The sequence below is a fragment of the Myxocyprinus asiaticus genome, chromosome 7, assembly GCF_019703515.2.
Source record: "Myxocyprinus asiaticus isolate MX2 ecotype Aquarium Trade chromosome 7, UBuf_Myxa_2, whole genome shotgun sequence".
Lineage (NCBI taxonomy): Eukaryota > Metazoa > Chordata > Actinopteri > Cypriniformes > Catostomidae > Myxocyprinus > Myxocyprinus asiaticus.
In genome coordinates this window covers 27,469,962-27,493,788 of record NC_059350.1, presented here as the reverse complement: position 1 = coordinate 27,493,788, position 23,827 = coordinate 27,469,962, and the positions used below count along the sequence as shown (strand labels likewise).

Sequence of the window (23,827 nt, the reverse complement as noted above, 5' to 3'; positions counted from 1 at the left end):
TGCACGGAACAACAAACCCAGCGCGAGAGAGTTGTGAACAAATGACTCTCTTGAACTGGGTCTTTTTCACGAGTCACCCAAAAAGAACTGAGGGTTTGAACTCAGGAGCTCAGGTTAGCAGTTTGAATCAGATTCATCACTGTGAGTGCAGACATTTCAAAATAAGAGTCCCATGTGTATTTCGGGCTTCTTTATAATTAAAAGTCACGTATTGTTTACCGCTATTTTTCTTCTGGTAATTATTGATTGGGATTGGAGTAGCACAATAAACTGCATCTGGGATATATATATATATATATATATATATATATATATATATTGTTTAAAAATATTGCCTTAGTCTTTCTTTACTGTTAACGGATGGCCCAGACACAGAGACTACAAGAGTGCAAATTGAATGAAAAAAAAAATATATATATATAAATGAGATCAAGCTTTTTGTATTAAACAAGGTGCAAACATTCATTGATGCTTAAACACAACACACTACTATATGCATACTATACTCTATGTAATTAACTGTAATGTAGATTCTGAAGAGCAGTACAAAAAAAAAAAAATCTTTTATATTTGTATAAATTAAGAAAGGGGTGTGAACATTTGAGACAAAAGGGAATGCAAACTTATCTTAACTATATATATATACTGTTTATTAAACCTCTGATTAATGGGTTATCAGCTGTCTTCCTTTTCTTTGGCTTTCTATCTTTTTTCTGAACTGCAATCTAAATTGAGCAATTCTGTGATTTGGTGACTAAAAACAGCCACTTGGCTCCTTAATGTTTCAGTTTAGGAGCCAGTGGCTCCCAAGTCATTTTTATTTTTTTTTGTCTGGAGCACTGTAGTATATGTAGTAACTAACATTTAAGTTCATTAGTTCATGTAATGAACTACAGTAATGTTGTTAAATAATGTTAACAAATGGAACTTTTTTGTAAAGTGTTACTGTAATTTAATTGTTTGGGCATAAACATATAACTGCATAATACAACTTGCAAAAGTGTGGCAAAGGGCATAATCTGAATCGGATGATCTTAATGTTAAAAAATTGGAGATCGGTATCGGCCTCAAATGTCCTGATCGGTGCACCACTAGATACTTGATTTTGATTAAACTGTCAATTAAATGACAGAGGAAAACAATTTAATCTATTTAGTCTCCCTCTTTCTGATAATTCAGGTGCTTTGCTGTTGGTAGCAAGGATATGACCACATGGATCTTTGGAGCGGAGAGATGGGCAAATCTTATCTACTACTCACTGGGTGGACACAAGGACATCATAGTAGGCTGCTTCTTTGAGAAGGACAGCTTGGATGTAAGTTTGCAAGTAGCTTTTGCTGCATGTTTTTAGCATAGTTTGCAGCAGAAAAGTAATCAAATGACTCCAGTGGTTTAATCCATATCTTCAGAAGTGTGGCAGGGTGAGCAAGAGACAGACACAGTGGGTGTGGCGTCAAGCCTCGGAGAGGCATTTATTGGAAACAATAATAAACGTAAAAATGTCTAAAAGGGGTAATAAAGTGTCCAAGGTGGAACAGTGTTCATAATAAAAGGGGGAATCTGGCATCCTTGCGGTGAACGGGGCTCCGTGAAAGGGGCGGGGTAGTCTTCATAGGATAGCCCAGGCACGGGCTGGGTCAGTCGGCCGCTCACGCTCCCCTCCACAGCGCGTCTTCCCAGGCCCGCGGCAAGTGTGAGGGGAATGCGACCCGGCATCTAGCCGTCAGCTAGATGCCGCAACGTGAGCAGTTCACCCCCGGCGACTCATTACGGCGTCCCGGGGTCCGAAGAACGGGTCCAGCAGCACATCCAGTCATCCGATCCCTCCAGCTCTGGTCCTGGGCGTGCGAGGATGCCAGTGTGTGCACATGGAGATTTGAAGCCGGCTCCCCGAAAAGAGGTGCGCACTGCGTTTTAAAGACAGCGGTTATGAAGCATTATCCCTATCAGGTGTGCTTCATTCACCGCTGACCAAACAAGGCTTATTAATTATGCACCTCTTCTCGCTCTCCCGCCCCAACTCCCGTCGTGAGCCTGGCTGAAGGGTGGCCCTAAGAGGCGGGGCGACGATGACGAGCCAGATGGGCGGATCATTCCGCCACAGAAGTGATATGATAGGTGTGTGCGAGAAATAGATCAATATTCAAGTCCTTTTTTTCCCTATAAATCACTCCAATATTCTTCTTTTGTTTTTGCCGATTCACATTCTTTGTGCATATTATTACCTACTGGACAGGGAGGAGAATTTGTAGTAAAAAAAAAAAAAAAAGGAAAACGCAGAGCCTCATTTTTGGTTAGGTAACTTAAGTTATAAACTTATTTAAAATAGCAGGTTTTGAAGTAAAAAAAAAAAAAAAAACGAAAAGAAATTGCATTGTTTCTTGGTTTATCATTTCCTTTTCCTTTTAAAAATATTAAATTATATTACTTAATTGTTTGCAGTTGGGGTCCTATTGAGCCTCTGAGCAAAATTTGACTTCCCTGTTTAAACAGTTCCACCTGTTTAAAAAAAAAAAAAAAAATCTTTTCTTTTCTTTTTTTTTTACCATTTTTATCCCCTTTTCTCCCCAATTTGGAATGCCCAATTCCCACTACTTAGTAGGTCCTCGTGGTGGCGCAGTTACCACAATCCGGGTGGCGGAGGACAAGTCTCAGTTGCTTCTGCTTCTGAGACAGTCAGTCCTCGCATCTTATCACGTGGCTCGTTGTGCATGACACCGCTGAGACTCCCAGCATGTGGACACTCATGCTACTCTTCGAGATCCACGCACAACTTACCACGTGCCCCATTGAGAGCGAGAACCACTAATCGCGACCACGAGGAGATTACCCCATGTGACTCTACCCTCCCTAGCAACCGGGCCAATTTGGTAGCTCAGGAGACCTGGCTGGAGTCACACAGCACACCCTGGATTCGAACTCGTGACTCCAGGGGTAGTAGTCAGCATCAATACTCGCTGAGCTACCAGAGCCCCCCTACTTTAACTAACTTAAAAAAATAAATAATTCGGCTGTCCAAGGGGTAAAATACATGTGCCCACTTAGCTTAGAATAATTTGGGATTAAATGGCTTAATAATAATGCATATGTACACACACACACACACATACATATATATATACACACACACACACACATACACAGCTCTGGAAAAAAATTAAGAGACCACTGCAAAATTATCAGTTTCTCTGGATTTACTCTCTATAGGTATGTTTGAGTAAAATGAATTTTTTTGTTTTTATTCTATAAACAGGGTTTGTATAAGGTGCTTGAAGTACTTGAATTTGGCTTTTTCAAATTTAAGTCCTGGAAAACCCTTGAAAATAGCAATTTTTACCAAGAGGTGCTTAAAGTTCTTGAATTATAGAAAATCTTAAAATACGTTGCTTAAATCATTAAATAAATTAAATGTATTTATTTTCGGAAAAACATGACGACAGACCACTAGACCGCTGCTGAAGCAGGCAGCGCATGGACTGCGCTGTCACGCGGCACCTGTTACTTTTGGCAACACTGTTCAGAATGGGCCAATCACAATCAAGTGTTACGGGAGGATTTAATAATATATATATATATATATATATATATATATATGTATGTATGTATATATATAATAGATACTGCTGTTGCGGATTTAACAAGTATGAATCCTTGCAACTATCAGTTTTAATTACAATTTACTCTCCAGAGTGAAAATATTATATGAGATGTAAAACGTTTTGAATGATTTGAATGCAGATCAATGGAGGATTTAGTTTTGTGAGCTGTCTAGTGCCCCCTTCTGTAAAGAAAGCTTTGTGTCTCACAAAATAGGCTATTTCTGACAACATTTGGGTCAGTATCAAAATATGTTGACAAACATGTCCCTTGACTTTAGTCATGAAAAAGCTTTCAAATGGCAAAAAAAAAAAAAATATATATATTTTTTTTATAATTTTATAACCTTAATGATATGAAATGGCTTGACTCTGTTTTGCAAATGTTTTAGAAAATATATTTGAAATTGTTAATTGCCTGAAAAAAATCCTTGTTCCCTTCATCTGGTACACCACTTCTATGACATGTAAAGTTATTTGTGTATTTATTTTTAATAAAAGCATTAGTGCAAGGCCGAACAAGTGTGCAAAAAAGCAAAACAAAATTATTATTAATAATTTTAATAATTTAAAGAATGTTTGTCCCTTGATTTCATGTTATTGGTTTTATCACTGTTAAAACTTTTTTTTTAATTTAGTATTTTTTAACTTTTTTTTTTTTTTTTAAATACAAAAGTTGTAGAAAATAATTAAGGTTTAAGTTCAGAGGCTGCTTAAATATGCATATAGTGATTTTTCCCAGCATGTTAAAAAGGTATTCACATTTTAACTAATATTTTCGCACAAAAATATTTGGTGTTGTACGCCACTGAACCCTCAAAATGTGGTGTTGTAACCCATTTAAACCTTGTTAGTGTTAACTTAGTGTTAACTTCATTCGTGAAACAAAATTAAATAATAAAAGAACAACAGCAAAGTTGTCCTTTATGAATAAAAATTTATGTCAACATGTTACAAAATGTTTACCCTCAGTGTTTATAGGCAAAAAAATGAACTAAATGGAAAATGTCAATATTTTGTAAGTTGGAAAGTCAAATTTGTTTTGAAAATGACCCATTTGCAATTTCGGTCAGTTCCTCACATAAATCTGTTGTGTGACTTCAGAAAACGTGGAACACAGCACGAGTCATATGGACTACTGTTTACGGACCAAGTTATTCACTTTTGTTGGAAAGCGAAGTGCGTTTTAAGGGAGCACATCAATTTCGTCATGAATGAACCAAGAATTGTTACTGTGAGAATATGTAGTTAAAGATGCTTGTTGTACTTGTAATAAGTGGTGTTTTATAAAAATAAATTAACTGAATGGTTAAAATATTTTTATTTAAAATTAACAAAAATAATTTTTTAATGATATCTCAAGCATAGTCCTTGAAAACGAATAAAAATGTGCTTGAAATGTCCTTGAATTTAACTTTGAAGCATCTGTACGAACCCTGTATAAACTTCTGACAACACTTCTCCCAAATTCCAAGTAGAAAATTTCAATTTAGAGCATTTATTGGCAGAAAATGACAACTGGTCAAAATAAAAAAGAGGCCATGTTTTCAGACCTTGAATAATGCAAAGAAAACAAGTTCATATTCATTTTTAAACAACACAATACAATTGTTTTAACTTATGAAGAGTTTGGAAGGGGTAAGAGTTTAGAAATCAATATTTGGTGGAATAACCCTGATTTCCAATCACAGCTTCTCATGCGTCTTGGCATGCTCACCACCAGTCTTTCACATTGCTGTTGGGTGACTTTATGCCACTCCTGGCACAAAAATTCAAGCAGCTCTGATTTGTTTGATGGCTTGTGACCATCCATCATCTTCTTGATCACATTCCATAGGTTTTCAATGGGGTTCAGGTTAGGGATGCACCAATACCACTTTTTCTCTTCCGATATCGGAAATCTCAGTATCGGCCGATCCGATACCAGTGTTGTTTTTTTGCATAATCAGTTTAGAATATCTTTACATTATTGTGTGGAACTAATTGGGTGTACTCTTTAATATCTAAAGAAACACAAACCTCTAACTACACATTATTTCAATATAAATGTATAGCTTAAGAAAAACTTTAACTAGTATACTGGATAATGTAGCAGCAAAATTGACAATAATTCCTGTATAAGTCATCAGTAGAAAAGAAGCCGTTTATTTTTTTACTTGTATCTGGAATTTAAAGGATTCAGATCTCTCTCTTGTTCAATTTAGTTGTAAGACATCAATCCACTTTTCATTCAAAAAGTTATTTTTTGGAACCCATTCAACTTAAATATTATTATAATTTGTAAACAAATGATAATAATAATAATATAATAGTAATATATAGTAATATATCTCAATCGTGCACCTTTTGTCACGGATCCACCGGTCTCTCTCTCTCTCTCTCTCTTTCTCTCTCTCTTTCTTCCTCACTGCCGTCACAGCACTCACTCTCCCCTGAGTTCTGATTACACGCACCTGCATACATTAGTGGCTAATCAAGGACTGCATGTATACCCCGCTTTCACACACATTCTTTGTCTGTTCTCATCGATAGTATCTCTGAGACTCCAGACTCCATTGCCTGCAAGTATCATAAGACTGTTGCGTGTTATCTGTTCATCGTGTCTATACCCTGTCTGGATATTACTCATCTGCTGTTTGCCACTCTGCTCAACTGGATTTACTCACAATGTTTACATCACTGTTTCAATCATCTGTTCAATAAACCCTGCTACTGAGCTCATATCTCTGCCTCTGTGAGTCTCTCTGTGACACCTTTAACTTTTAAACCCTCACGCTTTTATTTTGACATTCTGCACTCTCCAGGAAGTCCTGTATGTGTCTGTTTGTAGGCAAGTTCACAGTAGTTTAATTTGCTTCTTATTCAAATTCTGGTAAGTGCCATTATAAATTCATATTATAAGTGAACCGAACTATTGAGCATCTACATCTGAGGTGCTGTTCGTGAGAAGCGCTCAAATATTGCGCACCGCTGTGAAGGCTAAAAATAGCCGCGTGTGTGTGTAAACAGATACATACAAGGTTATCCTGGAAGAAAACTTGCTTTCTTCTGCTCTGACAATGTTCCTGTGATGAGGAGGAGGGCAGGGCGGGGCCGTGAGGTCACACGCCTGGCCTTGAATCAGGTCAATCAGCTGGGAGGGGGATAAAGATGAATCAGAGGCGCCAGTTTGAGAGAGAGCCACACGCGACCGCTGTCTGTGTGTTTGTGTATGTTGATTTAAGTTTATTTATGTGATTCAATTTCATTGACTGCTCAGCCGGTTCCCGCCGCCTCCTTGCTCATCCTTTACCCCGTTACATTGGTGCCGAAACCCAGGAAGGAGGAGGGATGCGCTGTCATGGAGTCCTCGCCCCTACTGTCCGGCAGGGGAGGAGCCGTGGACGTCTGCCGGGGGAAGGAGGAATCTATGCCGGCCGCCGGGAGTCAGAGGAACCGCTGCCGGCCATCCGCCAGGGGTTGGAGGACTCTTATCACTCCTCTCTCTCTCTCGAACTGGCGTCTCCATCTTCATTTTATCTCTCTCCCCCACTGATTAATTTTGGGGTCATATACTCATTCTTTATTCAAATGTTTTTTTTTTTTTTTCTTTTTTTCTCATTTTAGAATAATAGTAAAGTCATCAAAGCAATGGGATAACAGATTGAACAGGAAATTATGTTGTGGCTAAAAAAAATCCAAAATAAACCAAAACTGTGTTATATTTTAGCATCTTCAAAGTAGCCACGCTTTGTAGAATTAGTAGAATTTGCAGAAATGTACTCTTGGCATTTTCTCGACCAACTTCTTGAGGTATCACTCTGGGATGGTTTTTAAATGGTATTGAAGGAGTTCCAAACTATGCTGGGCACTTATTGGCTGCTTTTCTTTATTATTCAGTCCAAGTCATCCATTTCAAAAACGTTTTTTTTTTTTTTGTATTGAAATAATTTGTTGGCACAATTATATTTTTGTCGACAAAGCTAATTTTAAACATTTAAGCATACGCCTTCAGATCAAAAGGTTTTTAAGATCATGAGAAACATTTCAGTCCAGTGACCCCAAACTTTTGAACGGCTGTGTGTGTGTGTGTGTGTGTGTGTGATATATATATATATATATATATATATATATATATATATATATATATATATATATATATATATATATATATATATATTAGGGTTGTAACTGTTCTCAGTAAAAAACCGAACCGTACTGTATGCCACCCATGGTTCGGTAAACATTTGCACCATGGTTCACCTCAAGTTTAATGACGCATCTGGAGCACAAGGTTTGGCGAAGAAAACAAAGTGTCAAATAGACGAGCACAGTTACAACCTCTGCTAATGCACCTGAATGACTTTGTAGATGGTTACGCACCATCGGAATTTCAGCGTATGATTAAAACACTCGAGCCGCGATATGACATCCGTTATCATATCCACCATCCACTGGACTATGGTTATTTAGGCTATTTATTTTTATTTATCTTCAAAATAAATGTTATTGTATTTATTTGTTTTTGTTTTACGTGGTGAATTTATCATTATTCTCCGCACATCCCCTGACTCGCACATGCTCTGACGCCCCCAGTTTGAAAAATGTTACATTAAACATTTTTAGTATACTTTGATTAAAAACCCCACTTTTAATGCCATTTTAGAACAAATACATAATTATCAAGATGTGTATATATAGAATATTGTCAATAAGATAAACATATCGAGATACAATTTTTGCAGCCATATCACCCAGCCCTAGTCATCAGTGTTCAAAAATAACACTAATTGCTGTAATAATTATTTTTGTAGTGCCACTAATGACCTATATGTGCTGCAGTTTTACTTTTAAGCCATTATTTTATTTATTTACTTTATTTTTTTGCACAGCTGTATACGGTGAGCCAGGATGGTACACTCTGTATATGGGAAAGTGACAGTGAGCTGGAGGACTTGCGCAAGGGCCCAAAATACTCAGAGAGAAAGAAGATGGAGGAGAAGAACAAAAGACATCAAGAAGGGGAGGAGAACGAAGCTGATGATGACATTGAGGATATATTAGGGGAGGATGGAGAGGCAAGAGGAGAGGTGATAAAGGGAAGCGCAGATGCACCCAAAGAGTTGGAAGGCATAAAAAATGTCCGCTATACACAAAGGAGCAAGTGAGTAAATCACTGATTTTTGTTCCTACTAATCCAGTGGTTCTCAGCCTTATTTTTTATTTTTTATTATTATTTTTTTTACAACTTTTAGGTTACATAAAATACTAAAACTAATTTTGGGATTCCAGACAATTCTGGAACTGTTAGTTTATGTGGCCTACATCATGATTTTAGCTCATTTCAGCATTTAAATGAAGTTATTGTATTTTAATATAACAAATTTTAATTAATTAAAAGTCATCTTTAAGCCCACTTGGAAGTTTTCTGAGGCCACATAGTTGTTTTCTAGCCCCCTGGTTGAGCCCCACTGTCCTTATCCCTTCATTCTGTGGTTTTATGCTTGAAATGCTAATAAAACATGTCAATCTCAAGTCTTTATAATACTGTTCAAAGATGTATTTTTTCTGTCACATTGAAACAGACACTATTTTAACAAGGAAGGTGATTTCAACAAGTTGACAGCTGTAGCCTTCCATAAGAAAATACGTATCCTTGTGACAGGCTTTGCGACTGGAGCCTTCCACCTGCATGAGCTGCCCGAATTTGACCTCATTCACTCACTCAGGTTAGGCATGCATCCCAAGTGAATATTATAGTTGTCATCTCCAGAATATTTAAGATCTAAGTTCAGTCTCAACTACAAGTGTTTGTAACTACACTTCCGTGGCTTTATTTTTTTTGTGTATAGCTATTGTCATTTTATCTATAATTTACTGAATTAATGGGTTTTAATGTTGGGAACAGAGAACGGTTCTTATTCAGAACCGGTTCCATTAAAAAAAAAAAAAAAAAGATTTTCATGACTTTTACGATTCTCAAACGTGCATTCTTTCGCTGATGCATACGGTACATCGTACAAAAATACTCTGTTAGTGTGTCCTGCACTGTCATTCAGCAACTTAGCAACACCACTCCTGAATCTACACCTCAAAAAGAGTGACCAGTGTGTAGCACAAATCCTGAACAAATGACACTTATGAGTCGGTTCTTTTCAATTTACAGTGCAATACATTTCAGAGTTACCCCGTGAACTAATGATTCTTATCAGCTGGTCATTAATTTTGTCATGTTTGCCTCGAAATGAACCACAAATTGTTGCTGTGTTTTAAGACTTGTGAGACTTAAATCAGATTAATTACTGAATGGTTGTTCCCATGTCAATTAGGGATGCACCGATACCACTACTTCTCTTCCGATTCCAGTATTGGAAATCTTAGTTTCGGCCAATGCCGATACCAGTGTTGTTTTTTGCATAATCAGTTAAGAATATCTTTACATTATTGTGTAGAACTAATTGAGAGTACTCTTTAATATGTAAAGAAACAAATCTCTAACTACACATTATTTCAATATAAATGTATAGCTTATTAAGAAACACTTTATTATTAACTAGTATATTGGATAATGTAGCAGCAAAATTAACAGTAATTCCAGTCTTCAAGTCTTCAGTAGAAAAGAAACCAGTTTTTTTTTTTTTTTTAATGTTTCAACTTGCATCTGGACTTTAAAGGATTCAGATCTCTTTTTTGTTCAATTTAGTTGTAAGACATAAATCCACTTCATTCACACAGTTATTTTTTGGAACCCATTCAATTAAAATATTTTTATAAATTGTAAACAAATACTAATGATGACAATAATAATACATTATTAATATTATTATTATTGTGCACTTTTTAAACCCTCATGCGTTAATTTTAACTATTGAGCATCTACATCTGAGATGCTGTTCTTGAGTAGCGCTGAAATATTGCGCACCGCTGTGAAGGCTAAAAATAGCCGTGAGTGCATCACCAGCCTGTGCGTGAGTTTGTGTCAGCAGGGCAGCACCATTCACTAACACGCTGGCGCTGCGCATACTATATATTTACTTATTAAACACTGCCTTTTGTGATTCACAGAGCTATCGCATGTCTTCAAGTGGCTTTGAATAAAATACAAGCGTTATATGAACTGCTTTAATGGTGTTTTTATGGTTCTTATGTCATTTTTGGTGCTTGACAGTAGCGAACATGACTAACACACAGTATCGGATTTGGATCGGGCGCGTCGAACCGATACCTGATCTGTCTAAAAGCTTCAGTATCGGAGCCGATACCAATCCAGGTATCAGATCGGTGCATCCCTAATGTCAATATGTAACTAGATACTCAGTTTTGTTGTACTTCATTCATTTTAGTTACGAGTTGTAATTAAATGGTATTGAAAAGGTTGTATTCGTTAACATGAAGTAACAATGATCAGTAATTTTACAGCACTTATTAATCTAGGTTATTGTTAATTTCAACATATACTAAAACATTTTTAGAATTAAGTCGTAGTCGGTGCATTTTGAACTTACTATGAACTGTGTTTTCATAGGTTAACATTAAACAAGATTAATAAATCTGTACAAAATATTATTAATTGTTTATGATACCCAGTGTTAACAAATAGAACCTTATTGTAAAGTGTTACCAAATAATGAAAGTATACCTTATTAAAAAGTCTGTGTAAACACACTTTGTCAAATCTGTTCTCATCATTGGTAATAGGCTGCGGAAGGCAGTAAATGCAAAGAGAATTGCATTTTTTTCTCAATACTTATACCTAAAAAGTACTAAAATCGTCATTTAAGGTACCGGAATCGTTAAGCGGAATCGGAACTGAAATCCTTACAAATCTCATCTCTACAGGGATCCCACAGTCACGAAAATATCAGGGAATTTTAAAATGGTGTCGTCTAGGACTGGAAATGTAATGGAAATTTCCACAATGAATGTATGCTCTGCTCTAAAACATTTAATCATCTAAGTATTGCTCTTGTCTAAAGTAAAATTTGCTTTCAAACATTTTTGGTGAGCAGTCAATCTTTTGAGTCTGTTCTTTTCAATCAATCGGTTGATCTGGTTAAGTCTGTTATAACCTGGTTGAACAGGTTATATGAACAAATAAGTCTGAATGATTCATTAGCAAATCTTTCAAAATATAAATGATTAAAATAATAATTATCCAGTCATCACAAATGACTGGAAAGATCATTTGGTCAAAATCTGTTGTAATTCTAGAATTATAAAACAGTCTAATTTCTTATCTAGTATTTCAGATCAGAGGATTTCTACCATCGCTATTAATCCTACTGGTGACTGGATTGGCTTTGGCTGCTCAGGTAATACCCCTAACCAGATTTTTCCTTGAGCAGCTCAACCTCTCTAAAATATTCCAGTATGGTGCTATGCTATGCTGTGCTGTCATTGCTTGCATTTGTGTTGTGTTGAAGGTCTGGGTCAGCTGCTGGTTTGGGAATGGCAGAGCGAGTCCTATGTGTTCAAACAGCAAGGACACTTTAACAACATGAACTCTTTGGCTTTTTCACCTGATGGGCAGTATCTTGCCACTGGAGGGGATGATGGGAAGGTGAGTCCTCTTCAACTAGGTTTTTGTCAAGGGAAATAAATAATATGAGTCATAGAATAAATTAAACTGCTGGTTTTCAGGTTAAAGTGTGGAACACCAACAGTGGCCTCTGTTTTGTGACGTTCACCGAACACTCCAGCAGTGTCACCAATGTTGCCTTCTCGTCCAGTGGTTTTGTGGTGGTCAGCGCTTCACTAGATGGCACCGTTAGAGCATTTGACTTACACAGGTATCACTTGATAAACAATTTGGACTATATTGTTGGGCAATACTTGTTTCTTGGGCTTCCTCTAAAATATGTTAATTTTTAAAATTGTTTGGCTAGCATTTTATTTTACTTTTGTTTTTTAATCTGTAATGTAGGCCAAAAGAACATTAGCAAAAATAAGTCCTTTGACACTTACTTACATTGTGTAATATTGTGTAAAACTGAGGTTCTCAAACTTTTTAGGCCAAGTACCATCTTTGATCAAATAAGACCATCCAAGTACCACCTACCTAGTCACCACCAATATTTAGCTTTTTTTCTTTTTCTTTCTGCCATGCAGAAACATGAGTCAAAAGCAGATAGCTTGTAATGTTGCCTTGAGGGAATAGAGCATCTAGATGCTCACAAACTCTGAAGGCAAACAGAATAATATCTTGCCTTTGTCGATCACCCTAGTTATTCCGGTTCCTTAACGGTTTCATTATCGATCCTTGTAGTTCTTTTGAGGAAGAATTATTTTGAAATAAGACATGCATTTCTTATTGCATTTACTGCCCTCAGCAAGCTGTTGCTAAATGATGAGTTAATTTCAGATTTCGACAAAGCAGATATTATTAATCAGAAAAACATTTAATACATTCTTGTAAAAATACATTTCTTTACACAGACTTTTTAGAGGCATAAATGCAATCAATAATTGATCTAACTAGCCTTTCTACTGATTACAACCAAGCTCATATCTATCTTTAACTACACTTGTCATATGAACATCCAGTCAGTAACTGAACTGCATGATAGAAGTCTCACAAGCCTTAAGTACAACACAGAGATGGTTCTTGTTTCATTTCAAGTTGGATATAGTGAAAGTCATTACTGGGATGTAAGATTAATTAGGATAAAATCACTCCGACTGATGTATTTGTTTTTGATTCACTAAAAAGAGCCAGCTCATAAGTATAATTCGATTTGGAACTGCACTACACTGGTCACGATGTATTTTTTTTTTTTATGCACTAAAAGAGTCATTTATTCAAGATCGGACTACACTGGTCGCACTTTGTTTCGCGCTGTAGATTCAAAAGAACCGTCTCAGTAGAGTAGTTTGTTCTGGTATCGGTCTACACTGGTCACGATGTAGATTCAATATAGAATCAGAATCAGCTTTATTGCCAAGTATGCTTACACATACAAGGAATTGTCTTGGTGACAGGAGCTTCCAGTGCACAAACAATACAGCACAGAGATAATACAAGACAGAGATAATAAAAAAATAAATAAATATTTGAATACAAATAAAAAGTGAATAGAAAATAAAGTGTATATATAAATACACAATAGGACAATATACAGTGTGTATGTATGTATGTATGTATATATATATATCTATATCTATATATATATATATATATATATATATATATATATATATCTATATATACACACACACAATATACAAATATAAATCTGTTATATACTGAAGCAAGGGAATGTAATGGTAGTAGAGTTATGGCATATTGGATAAATATAAATAGACTAAGCTGTGTATTGCACATAATTATTGCTCAATGGGGCAATTTTAACTGTTCATGAGATGGATATCCTGAGGGAAAAAACTGTTCCTGTGCCTGATGGTTCTGGTGCTCAGTGCTCTGTACTGCCGTCCAGAAGGTAGTGGGCAGGGTGAGTGGGGTACTGAGTGATTTTTCCAGCCTTTTTCCTCACTCTTGAAATGTACAGTTCTAGAGGCAGTGTTGCTGCTGAATAGCACTGCAGGAAACACAAAGTGTTTTAGTTCTGTGTTCTGTCTGCATCTGTAGAAAACTGTGGTAGCAGTGGCTGACCATGGTGCCCCCTCAAAAAAAAATAAAAAAATAAAAAAAAAAATTGGTGCATGATGCCCCTGAAACCAAAAGTTATGAAAATCACAATGGTATTATTTTTAAAAATAGTTCTCAGTTCCCAACCCTATTTGCCACGACTTAAAAAGGACAATACTTATTTGAAATCGGCACTATGCCTTACAGATTCATTCAATCAGGAATTAGAAATAAACTACAAATTTGAATAAAATAAAGCAAGATGTATATTTTTATAATTGTTTTGACTTTGTAATTTTCTGTAGTGCTAGTGTACGAGCTGGGGGAACTCAACATGCCAATCAGTTTGAGAACCTTTGGTGTAAACAATATCCATGGACTACTGTAGTACGCCTTTGTGGAGGTGGTATGGAACAAGTTTTTGTGACTTGTTTTCTCAGGTACCGGAACTTTCGTACCATGACATCTCCACGACCGGCCCAGTTCTCCTCTCTGGCAGTGGACAGTAGTGGGGAGCTTGTGTGTGCAGGTTCCCAGGACTCTTTTGAAATATTCCTGTGGTCCATGCAGACTGGACGACTGCTAGAGGTCAGACCAATAAATAAGCAAATAGTTTTCTGATTCCATGTTGTAATATATGCATGTGGAGCACTTTTGGAAGATGAGTTCTTGATTAACTTTTTAAGAGTTTGGATCATGATGTAAATTAGGAACTTCATACAAAATAAGCTTTCACCAAATTGAAGAATAATTGTTTCAAATTCTGAGATCTATCAGGTTGTCCAGCTACAGTCAGTTGAAATGTAATGCAGTTGTTTGTAACTGTTCTCTGCTGGAGCAGGTGCTCAGCGGTCATGAGGGTCCTGTCAGCAACTTGTGCTTCAGCCCAGTCCAGTCAGTGCTCGCCAGTGTATCATGGGACAAAACTGTCCGGCTGTGGGACATGCTGGACAGCTGGCAGACCAAGGAAACCTTGCGGCTCACCTCTGATGGTAAGTTCACAATGTGGCAGATTATGTAGAACTATACAGGGAGCGAGTTGTTTGGAAAGAAAAGGATGTGTAATTAAGAGGTGTAATGTATCTGCGGTGTTTCAGGACTTGCTGTAACGTATAGGCCTGATGGTCAGGAGTTGGCAGTGGCCTCTCTGGATGGTGAGATCACGTTCTGGAACCCTCAGACTGCAGGACAGGTTAGTTCTATCTCTGGCCGCCATGATCTGCAGATGGGACGCAAAGAAATGGAGAAGATCACTGCGAAGCAGTCTGCCAAGGGAAAGTAAGTTTTTGTAATATAAATCACTTAATTCACAGAAATGTCACTGTATATATGAAAATGTATAATGTGTGATGATGATAAAGGCTTTCTTCTTAATGGATTTTTTTTTTTTCATCCAGCTTGCCAACATTATGTCTGCTAAAAATACATTTGTTACCCAAAGTAACCCAAAAATAAATCAGGAGTCATCGATTCAAACAATTTTTCAATAAACTGAATTATTAGTCAATCATTTTTAAATTCACGTTATGAATTTGAATTATTAATTAAATATTTGTGTGGGTCACAATTGCAATGTATCCAAAAAAATTTCTTTTTTTTGTGTGTTTTTTTTTGGGCGACAGCTTCTCACCTCCGGAAAAGCAGGTCGCTACATGACCCAGTGTGATTATTAAAATGCAAAAGGCTGTGATTTGGTAAAACCTTGTGTTCTTTTCAAAGTGGATTAACACTCGTAGCTCAAATTTCACCATTACATTTTTTAAATATAAAAATATATATATATTTTTTACCTTCAATTAAATAAAAAGCAAAGTTGAATATTTTTGAAAAGGCTGCTGTGTCATACATTAGGAGTGTTTGCTGCTATCTGCTGGAAACCCTGACATAATTTTGACAATTTCATAGAAATGTGAAGTATAGTCTATAGGTGGCTTCAGTGTCCCCTCATTGTTGAATGGTGTCTCAATGCTGTCATTTAATTCATAGATATTCACAAGTTATACATTTGGATATATATTTAGTAGAGCTGTCAGAATTAATGCGTTAACGCATGCAATTAAAGTTTAATGTGTTAATTTTTCTTAACCGCGATTAACGCATTTACCGTTAATACAGCATAAACACTGGTTTTAAGGGCGGAACCTTTGTAATGTGTCCGCCCGGAGTCATTACACTGACACAAGCCACAGTGCCAGAGCCCTTCTACCAAGGAGAGCCTACAAGCTTAGCATGAAACGGCATAATGCGGCGATCCCATAGATATTCTATGGGCGGAACTGTCTTAACACGCTAGTTGACGTTATGCTCTCTCCTATGAGAGAGCCATGGAGGTTGTTATCTCAGTAAATAAAATAATTTCTGACAGCGCTTCCCTATCAGTGATAAAATTATGGAGAAAGGAGCACTTAACAGTACTTGATGTACAAAACAAGCCCAGATGGGACTTGTGATAGAAATCAAGTATTTTTATGCCTATGTAAGGCACGTTTTAATAACCACAGAAGCACACCAAATCTTAACTCTCACCAAAATGCAGAATGAGATGTTTTTGTTTGCTGGCGCTGTTCATGATGAGTTTAAAGTGGCGCACGAAGCTGGCATTGCTGCTTTGACGTGAATCATGAAACCATGATTTGTAACAAAGCGGATAGCCACAGTCTACTGGCAAATTATTATTTTGAAGGATAGCTATTTAGCTAATTGTTTTTTTTTTTTAATCACTTGCTCTGAATATTCAGTTTTTGCAAAAATTCCACATGTATTGCCCAATATACAGTCAAACCTGACCATGGCATTACAAAGAGAAAACTTTATAAAAGTATTTTTTTTTTTTGTCTACCATTTATTTTGGAAACATCTTCAATAGCATTAAAAAAAACTCAAATCTGTAAGAGAAAATTTTCACATCGGAATGTGTTTCCAAAAAAAAAAAAAAAAAAAAAAATTCAATGTTTTGTCTGGAAGGGTACACTCTTCCCAAGTTGTGTCAGGCATTTATGTGTGTGTGTGTGTATACGTACAGTACCTGATGCATTGTTGCTATGGTTGAGCGGTATACTGGTACTAAAAAAAATTGTGATACAAAATGTTTTTGAATGGTATGGCTTCATCTTGTTGCTAATTTCGGTACCATACTCCAGTAAAGTGCTATTAACAACATTTTATGGGGATTTTACATTTTTGAGATTAAATCAGTTCTAATTTGACAATCAAATTCAAAACTTGTGATGGCCAAGTGTGATCATTGGACAGCAGAAGGATGTCATTTAATTAAATAATATACAGACTGCATGCGCTGCGCGCTTAGGAATGAACGAGAGGTGCTGCTGTGCTCTCTGCCTGGTCATACGACAGACAGAGTGCGTGATGCTCAATGCAGTGTGTTTAGTGTTTGAGCAGCTGTGAACACTTACATGAATTCCTTCTCCAGTGAGATTTCAGGTCACGAGTATTTCAGCATTTCATTTGGAATGCGGAGCATATTAAAAACAACCATCAAAAACACACAGGAATAACTCAAAGGTTCTGTTAAAATAAAAGTTCCGCCAAAATATAAACTTGGTTTAACTGAATGTGTAAAAGGGTGCATGTCAGTCAGCTCCCTTCTTCAGTAGTCAGGGTACTGATCAGGGAGTCAGCCATTTTAAGGGCTGTCTCAATCGTAAAATCTTTCCAGTTTGCTCCCTAAAAAAATCCCACAATGCACCATAAAAACCAGGGAGCATATCCATCACTATTTTCCCTCACCGGAAATGTCACCATGTCCTCTGAAGTCGTTAGAAGACAAGCACAAGTGTAAATATATATTGTCAAAGCCTTATTTTCTCTTTAAAAGAGATGTTGTTTGTAATGTCTTTTATCCATAATGACCATGAAAGGGAAACAATCTTTTAAATATTAGAGTTGTTAAAAGTAGGTTTAAAATACCCTCCTTTATATTTTTCTTTATTTTATGTTATTTGTCTTTCATAACAACGCTATACGTTTGAATATCTTCAACGAAAATGAACGATAGTGTCATTTAAACAGCGACGGTTCTGATAAATAACAGCTGCTCTTGATTGTGCGAGCTCGTTATCGTGTTGCAGGTTATTGAGTCATAAGTGTCCCAATGTTCAGTGGATGAACACAATTGCCAGTACCCGAATTCATGTTCACGATATACTGATTCACAACATCGGGAGATATGGAGCTGATTGAGATGTACCCAAAGACATTGTGACAGAAAATAATTACTACTGTATAGAAAAATTTAATATTCAAAGTAATAGAATTAACACTACTAATAACAATAATTACATAATAAATTGTATTACTATCATTTTATTATTATTATTATTATTATATGTAAGCAGTATCACAAAAGCAAGTGTACTGAATATCAGCAGGCTGTGATTCAGCCGTTGCAGCCTTTATGCCACAGGTCATTTGATTTTTATCATTAATGTTTTATAGTCATTTTGTTTATACTGTCAAACTCTGTTGTGCAGCATTTTATTTGATCAAAAAATTGCAAAAATTTATTTTATTTTCATATTTTAATTTGTTTAAAGTTTATGTATTCATTTGTTTAAATACTGTTTTGATTACTGTTTTTATTAAACATAAAACATTGAATCCATTTCTTTTAATCAAGACCCTTTTCTGTGTAATTTCATCAGTAATCTGAGGCTATTAATGTGTTGCCTAAGTATTGATTTAGTTTCGATAACGAGGGCTGGTATCGTACCGAAGCCAAAATTTTGGTATGGTAGCAACCCTAATTGTGGCTTTGTAGTCTCACCCATTAATTTCCATTGATTTCTGTCTGTCGGGCTCTACGCTAAAATGTTTGTTTAGGGGCACAGTCGGGTATCTTTTTTTTTTTTTTTTTTTCCCCAAGACTGTTAACAGTTCATATGTCATAACACAACATATGCACAAGCAGGTATAAAGAATTACTAAAGAATTCAGAAACAAAATATATATTTAATACATGACAAAGGACATTAGACACATCTGATAAACCTTTAAGTTCAGTTTCAGTTAACCTACAAAATCAGTGATGACTGATCACCTTTATGAACATCTTATAAATAAAAATATACTGATAACACTTTATACTTTCATTAGTCATTAAATAAAATTGTATAATTCTTAACATGAACATTAAAATACACTGTTCAGCCACAACATTAAAACCACCTTCCTAATATTGTTTAGGTCCCCCTTGTGCTGCCAAAACAGCGCCAACCCGCATCTCAGAATAGCATTCTGAGATAATATTCTTCTCACCAAAATTGTACTGAGCAGTTATCAGAGTTACCGCAGACTTTGTCAGTTCAAACCAGTCTGGCCATTCTCTGTTGACCTCTCTCATCAACAAGGCATTTCTGTCCACAGAACTGCCCCTCACTGGATGTTTTTTGTTTTTGGCACCATTCTGAGTAAATTCTAGAGACTGTTGTGTGTGAAAATTCCAGGAGATCAGCAGTTACAGAAATACTCAAACCAGCCCAACAATGGCACCAACAATCATGCCACACTCCAAATCACTGAGATCACATTTTTTCCCCATTCTGATGGTTGATGTAAACATTAACTGAAGCTACTGATCCATATCTGTATGGTTTTATGCACTGCTGCCACATGATTGGCTGATTAGATAATCGCATGTATGATTGTTGGTGCCAGACGGGCTGGTTTGAGTATTTCTGTAACTGCTGATCTCCTGGGCTTTTCACACACAGTAGTCTCTAGAATTTACTCAGAATGGTGCCAAACACAAAAAACATCCTGTGAGGGGCAGTTCTGCAAGCAGAAACGGCTTGTTGATGAGAGGGGTCAACAGAGAATGGCCAGACTGGTTCGAACTGACAAAGTCTACGGTAACTCAGATAACTGCTCTGTACAATTGTGGTGAGAAGAATAGCATCTAAGAATGCTATTCTGAGATGCAGGTTGGCGCTGTTTTGGTGGCATGAGGTGGACCTACACAATATTAGGTAGATTGTTTTAATGTTGTGGCTGATCGGTTTATACATGAAAATATACAGTATATTAATCAAAGTTTCACAACTTTTTGAATGTACTGTAGTTTTAACTAATAATCTGTTAAGCAATATATAATACAATAATGCTTGTTAATGTTATACATGAAAGTTATTATAAAATGTTAACAATACATTTCCTATGTCTCACAGTCACACATAAAATGCCTCACTTTTTTTATTTTTTATTGAAGATGCCTGTTTTTGCATTTGTATATGCTGTTCTCTAATTGTTATTTTTCTGTAAACATGCGCTAGACAGCCATCTTTGATCATTGCACCGGATATTGCTACTTTGTCAGCATGTCGTGTATGAGTACAGGTTTTTAAGACATCCATCATTCATAGAATTTTTAAATATTGACGAATAATTCAATGCTGTCTCATTTTGACAGATACAAAAATAAGCAACAAACTCTGCTTAAACCATCTTTACATGGTATATCTGCCTATGCTGCTTCACTCTCTTTCGGCCTTTGCGTGCGTGTGAGAAAGAGGGAGAAAGCGAGCGCCAGCAAGTCTCAGCTACCTCGGAGAAAAATGTGTTTTAAGGAGTTTTCTGATGGTACTATATAAGTTCAGGTGTCAGATGTCACTTGCACCCAGACCACTCCGATTAAGGACACCATTTTTATATATGAAAAAGGGGATCAAATCCGAACAGTACATAAAGGTTAAATAAATATGTGGTATGTATGTGCTGCACACTGTAGAATGAATGAGGGCTCTGTTCTCTGTCACGAGCACGTGTGATGTATGTTTATTTCATTAAATCGCAGCCTTTACAGTTTAATAATCACACTAGGACACATCATGATATTTATTTATTTATTTATTTTCTCCCCAATTTGGCCTCAATCCAGGTGGCAGAGGACAAATCTCAGTTGCCTCCGTGTCTGAGACCGTCAATCCACACATTTTATCACGTGGCTTGTTGAGCGCATTTCCATGTAGACATAGTGTGTGGAGGCTTCACGCTATTCTCACCCTCATGTCTGTCTGTCTTCTGCAGAACACTATACAATATCTCAGCTCTATTGATCCATACAATGCAAGTGAATGGTGACCAAAACTTTGAAGCTCCAAAAAGGACATTAAGGCAGCATAAAAGTAGTCCATATGTCTCGAGTGGTTTAATCCATGTCTTTTGAAGAAATACGATCACTTTGGGTGAGAAACAGACCAAAATTTAAGTCCTTATTTGCTATAAATCTAGACATCCGCAGTGTTCTTGGCATGTTCATGAGAAAAGCATTTCCCTCTTGAAGCTAGCACTGTGTGTAAATTTGGCATGATGACAAGATTTATAGAGAATAAGGACTTTTTCTCACCCAAAGGGATCATATCACTTCAGAAGACATGGATTAGACCACTCGAGTCATATGGATTACTTTTATGCTGCCTTTGTCATTTTTGGAGCTTGGAAATTTTGGACCCTATTGACTTGTTATATGGACAAAAACTCCTCATACATTCTTCAAAAAAATCTTTACTTGTGTTCTGCAGTAAAAAGGCATACAAGTTTGGGATGGCATGAGGGTGAGTAAATGATGATAGAATTTTCATTTTTGGGTGAATCATTTAACTCACAAAATATTTCCACCCCACCGCTGTCGTTAAAAAATTGAGATGCAGCAAGAATGGTTTCGAAATTGTGTTGTGACTCCCTGAATTTATACTGAATCGAACTGCGAGGTACCTAGGGATACCCACCCCTGATCAACCTGTTATGCCTTGCTGGACCTAGGTGTACATAAAGCAAAGCATTAATCAAAAGCATCTTTAAACTGGTTTTTAGGTCCTTCACATCATTGTGTTACTCGGCGGATGGTGAATCGATCCTTGCAGGTGGCCAGTCAAAGTTTGTGTGCATTTATAACATCAAGGAACAGGTCCTGATGAAGAAGTTTGAGATCTCCTGCAATCTCTCTTTGGACGCTATGGAGGTACAGACTTGTTTGCATTCTCATCTCCGATATAGAAACATACAGTTGAAGTCAAAGTTTACATACACTTAGGTTGAAGTCATTAAACCTATTTAAATTAACCACTCCACAGATTTCATATTAGCAAACTATAGATTTGGCAAGTCGTTTAGGACATCTACTTTGTGCATGACACGAGTATTCTTTCCAACAATTGTTTACAGACAGATTGTTTCACATTTAATTGACTATCACAATTCCAGTGGATCAGAAGTTTACATACACTAAGTTTAACTGTGCCTTTAAGCAGCTTGGAAAATTCATCTGATAGCTTCTGATAGGCGAATTGGAGTCAATTGGAGGTGTACTTGTGGATGTATTTTAAGGCCTACCTTCAAAATCAGTGCCCCTTTGCTTGACATCATGGGAAAATCAAAAGAAATCAGCCAAGACCTCAGAAAATAAATTGTGGACCTCCACAAGTCTGGTTCATTCTTGGGAGCAATTTCCAAATGCCTGAAGGTACCAAGTTCATCTGTACAAACAATAGTATGCAAGTATAAACACCATGGAACCATGCAGCCATCATACCGCTCAGGAAGGAGACGCATTTTGTTTCCTAGAGATGAAAGTAGTTTGCCGCGAAAAGTGCAAATACAATCCCAGAACAACAGCAAAGGATCTTGTGAAGATGCAGGATTAAACAGGTAGACAAGTATCTATATCCACATTAAAACAAGTCCTATATCGACATAACCTGAAAGACTGCTCAGCAAGGAAGAAGCCACTGCTCCAAAACCACCATAAAATAGCCAGACTACAGTTTGCAAGTGCACATGGAAACAAAGATCTTCCTTTTTGGAGAAATGTCTCTGGTCATATGAAACAAAAATGTAACTGTTTGGCCATAATGACCATTGTTATGTTTGGAGGAAAAGGGGTGAGGCTTGCAAGCTGAAGAACACCATCCCAACCGTGAAGCATGGGGGTGGCAGCATCATGTTGTGGGGGTGCTTTGCTGTAGGAAGGACTGGTGCACTTCACAAAATAGATGGCATCATGAGGAAGGAAATTTATGTGGATATATTGAAGCAATATCTCAAGACATCAGCCAGGCAGTTAAAGCTCGGTTGCAAATGGGTCTTCCAAATGGACAGTGACCCCAAGCATAGCAAAGTATTGGCAAAATGGCTTAAGGACAACAAAGTCAAGGTATTTGACTGACCATCACAAAGCCCTGACCTCAATCCAATTGCAAATCTGTGGGCAGAACTGAAAAAGCGTGTGTGAGCAAGGAGGCCTACAAACCTGACTCGGTTACATCAGTTCTGTCTGGAGGAATGAGCCAAAATTCCAGCAACTTATTGTGAGAAGCTTGTGGAAGGCTACCCAAAACATTTCACCCAAGTTAAACAATTTAAAGGCAATGCTGCCAAATACAAAAAAATAAAAGCTGAAATAAATCATTCTCTCTACTATTATTCTGACATTTCACATTCTTAAAATAAAGTAGTGAGCCTAACTGACCTAAGACAGGGAATGTTTTCTATGATTAAATGTCAGGAATTGTGAAAAACTGAGTTTAAATGTATTTGCCTAAGGTGTATGTGAACTTCTGACTTTAACTATATTTTGTATTGGTCAAATCTGTAGTTACTAATATTTTGACAATTATTGGCGTTCCCGGCCCTGCCGGCGGTCCCATCTGAGCTC

The 23,827-nt window shown here is 36.8% G+C and overlaps 1 protein-coding gene across 1 annotated transcript in view; it reads left to right on the top strand.

Annotated features, from left to right (window-relative positions):
- Positions 1-23,827, top strand: part of pwp2h (PWP2 small subunit processome component) — a 39,201-nt gene that overhangs the window by 6,020 nt on the left and 9,354 nt on the right. The window contains exons 6-15 of the mRNA XM_051702475.1: positions 1,180-1,315; positions 8,468-8,739; positions 9,161-9,304; positions 11,817-11,887; positions 11,999-12,135; positions 12,216-12,364; positions 14,601-14,748; positions 15,002-15,152; positions 15,258-15,438; positions 21,988-22,135. Coding sequence (XP_051558435.1) covers positions 1,180-1,315; positions 8,468-8,739; positions 9,161-9,304; positions 11,817-11,887; positions 11,999-12,135; positions 12,216-12,364; positions 14,601-14,748; positions 15,002-15,152; positions 15,258-15,438; positions 21,988-22,135 — 1,537 coding nt within the window. The remainder of the gene's footprint in view (positions 1-1,179; positions 1,316-8,467; positions 8,740-9,160; positions 9,305-11,816; positions 11,888-11,998; positions 12,136-12,215; positions 12,365-14,600; positions 14,749-15,001; positions 15,153-15,257; positions 15,439-21,987; positions 22,136-23,827) is intronic.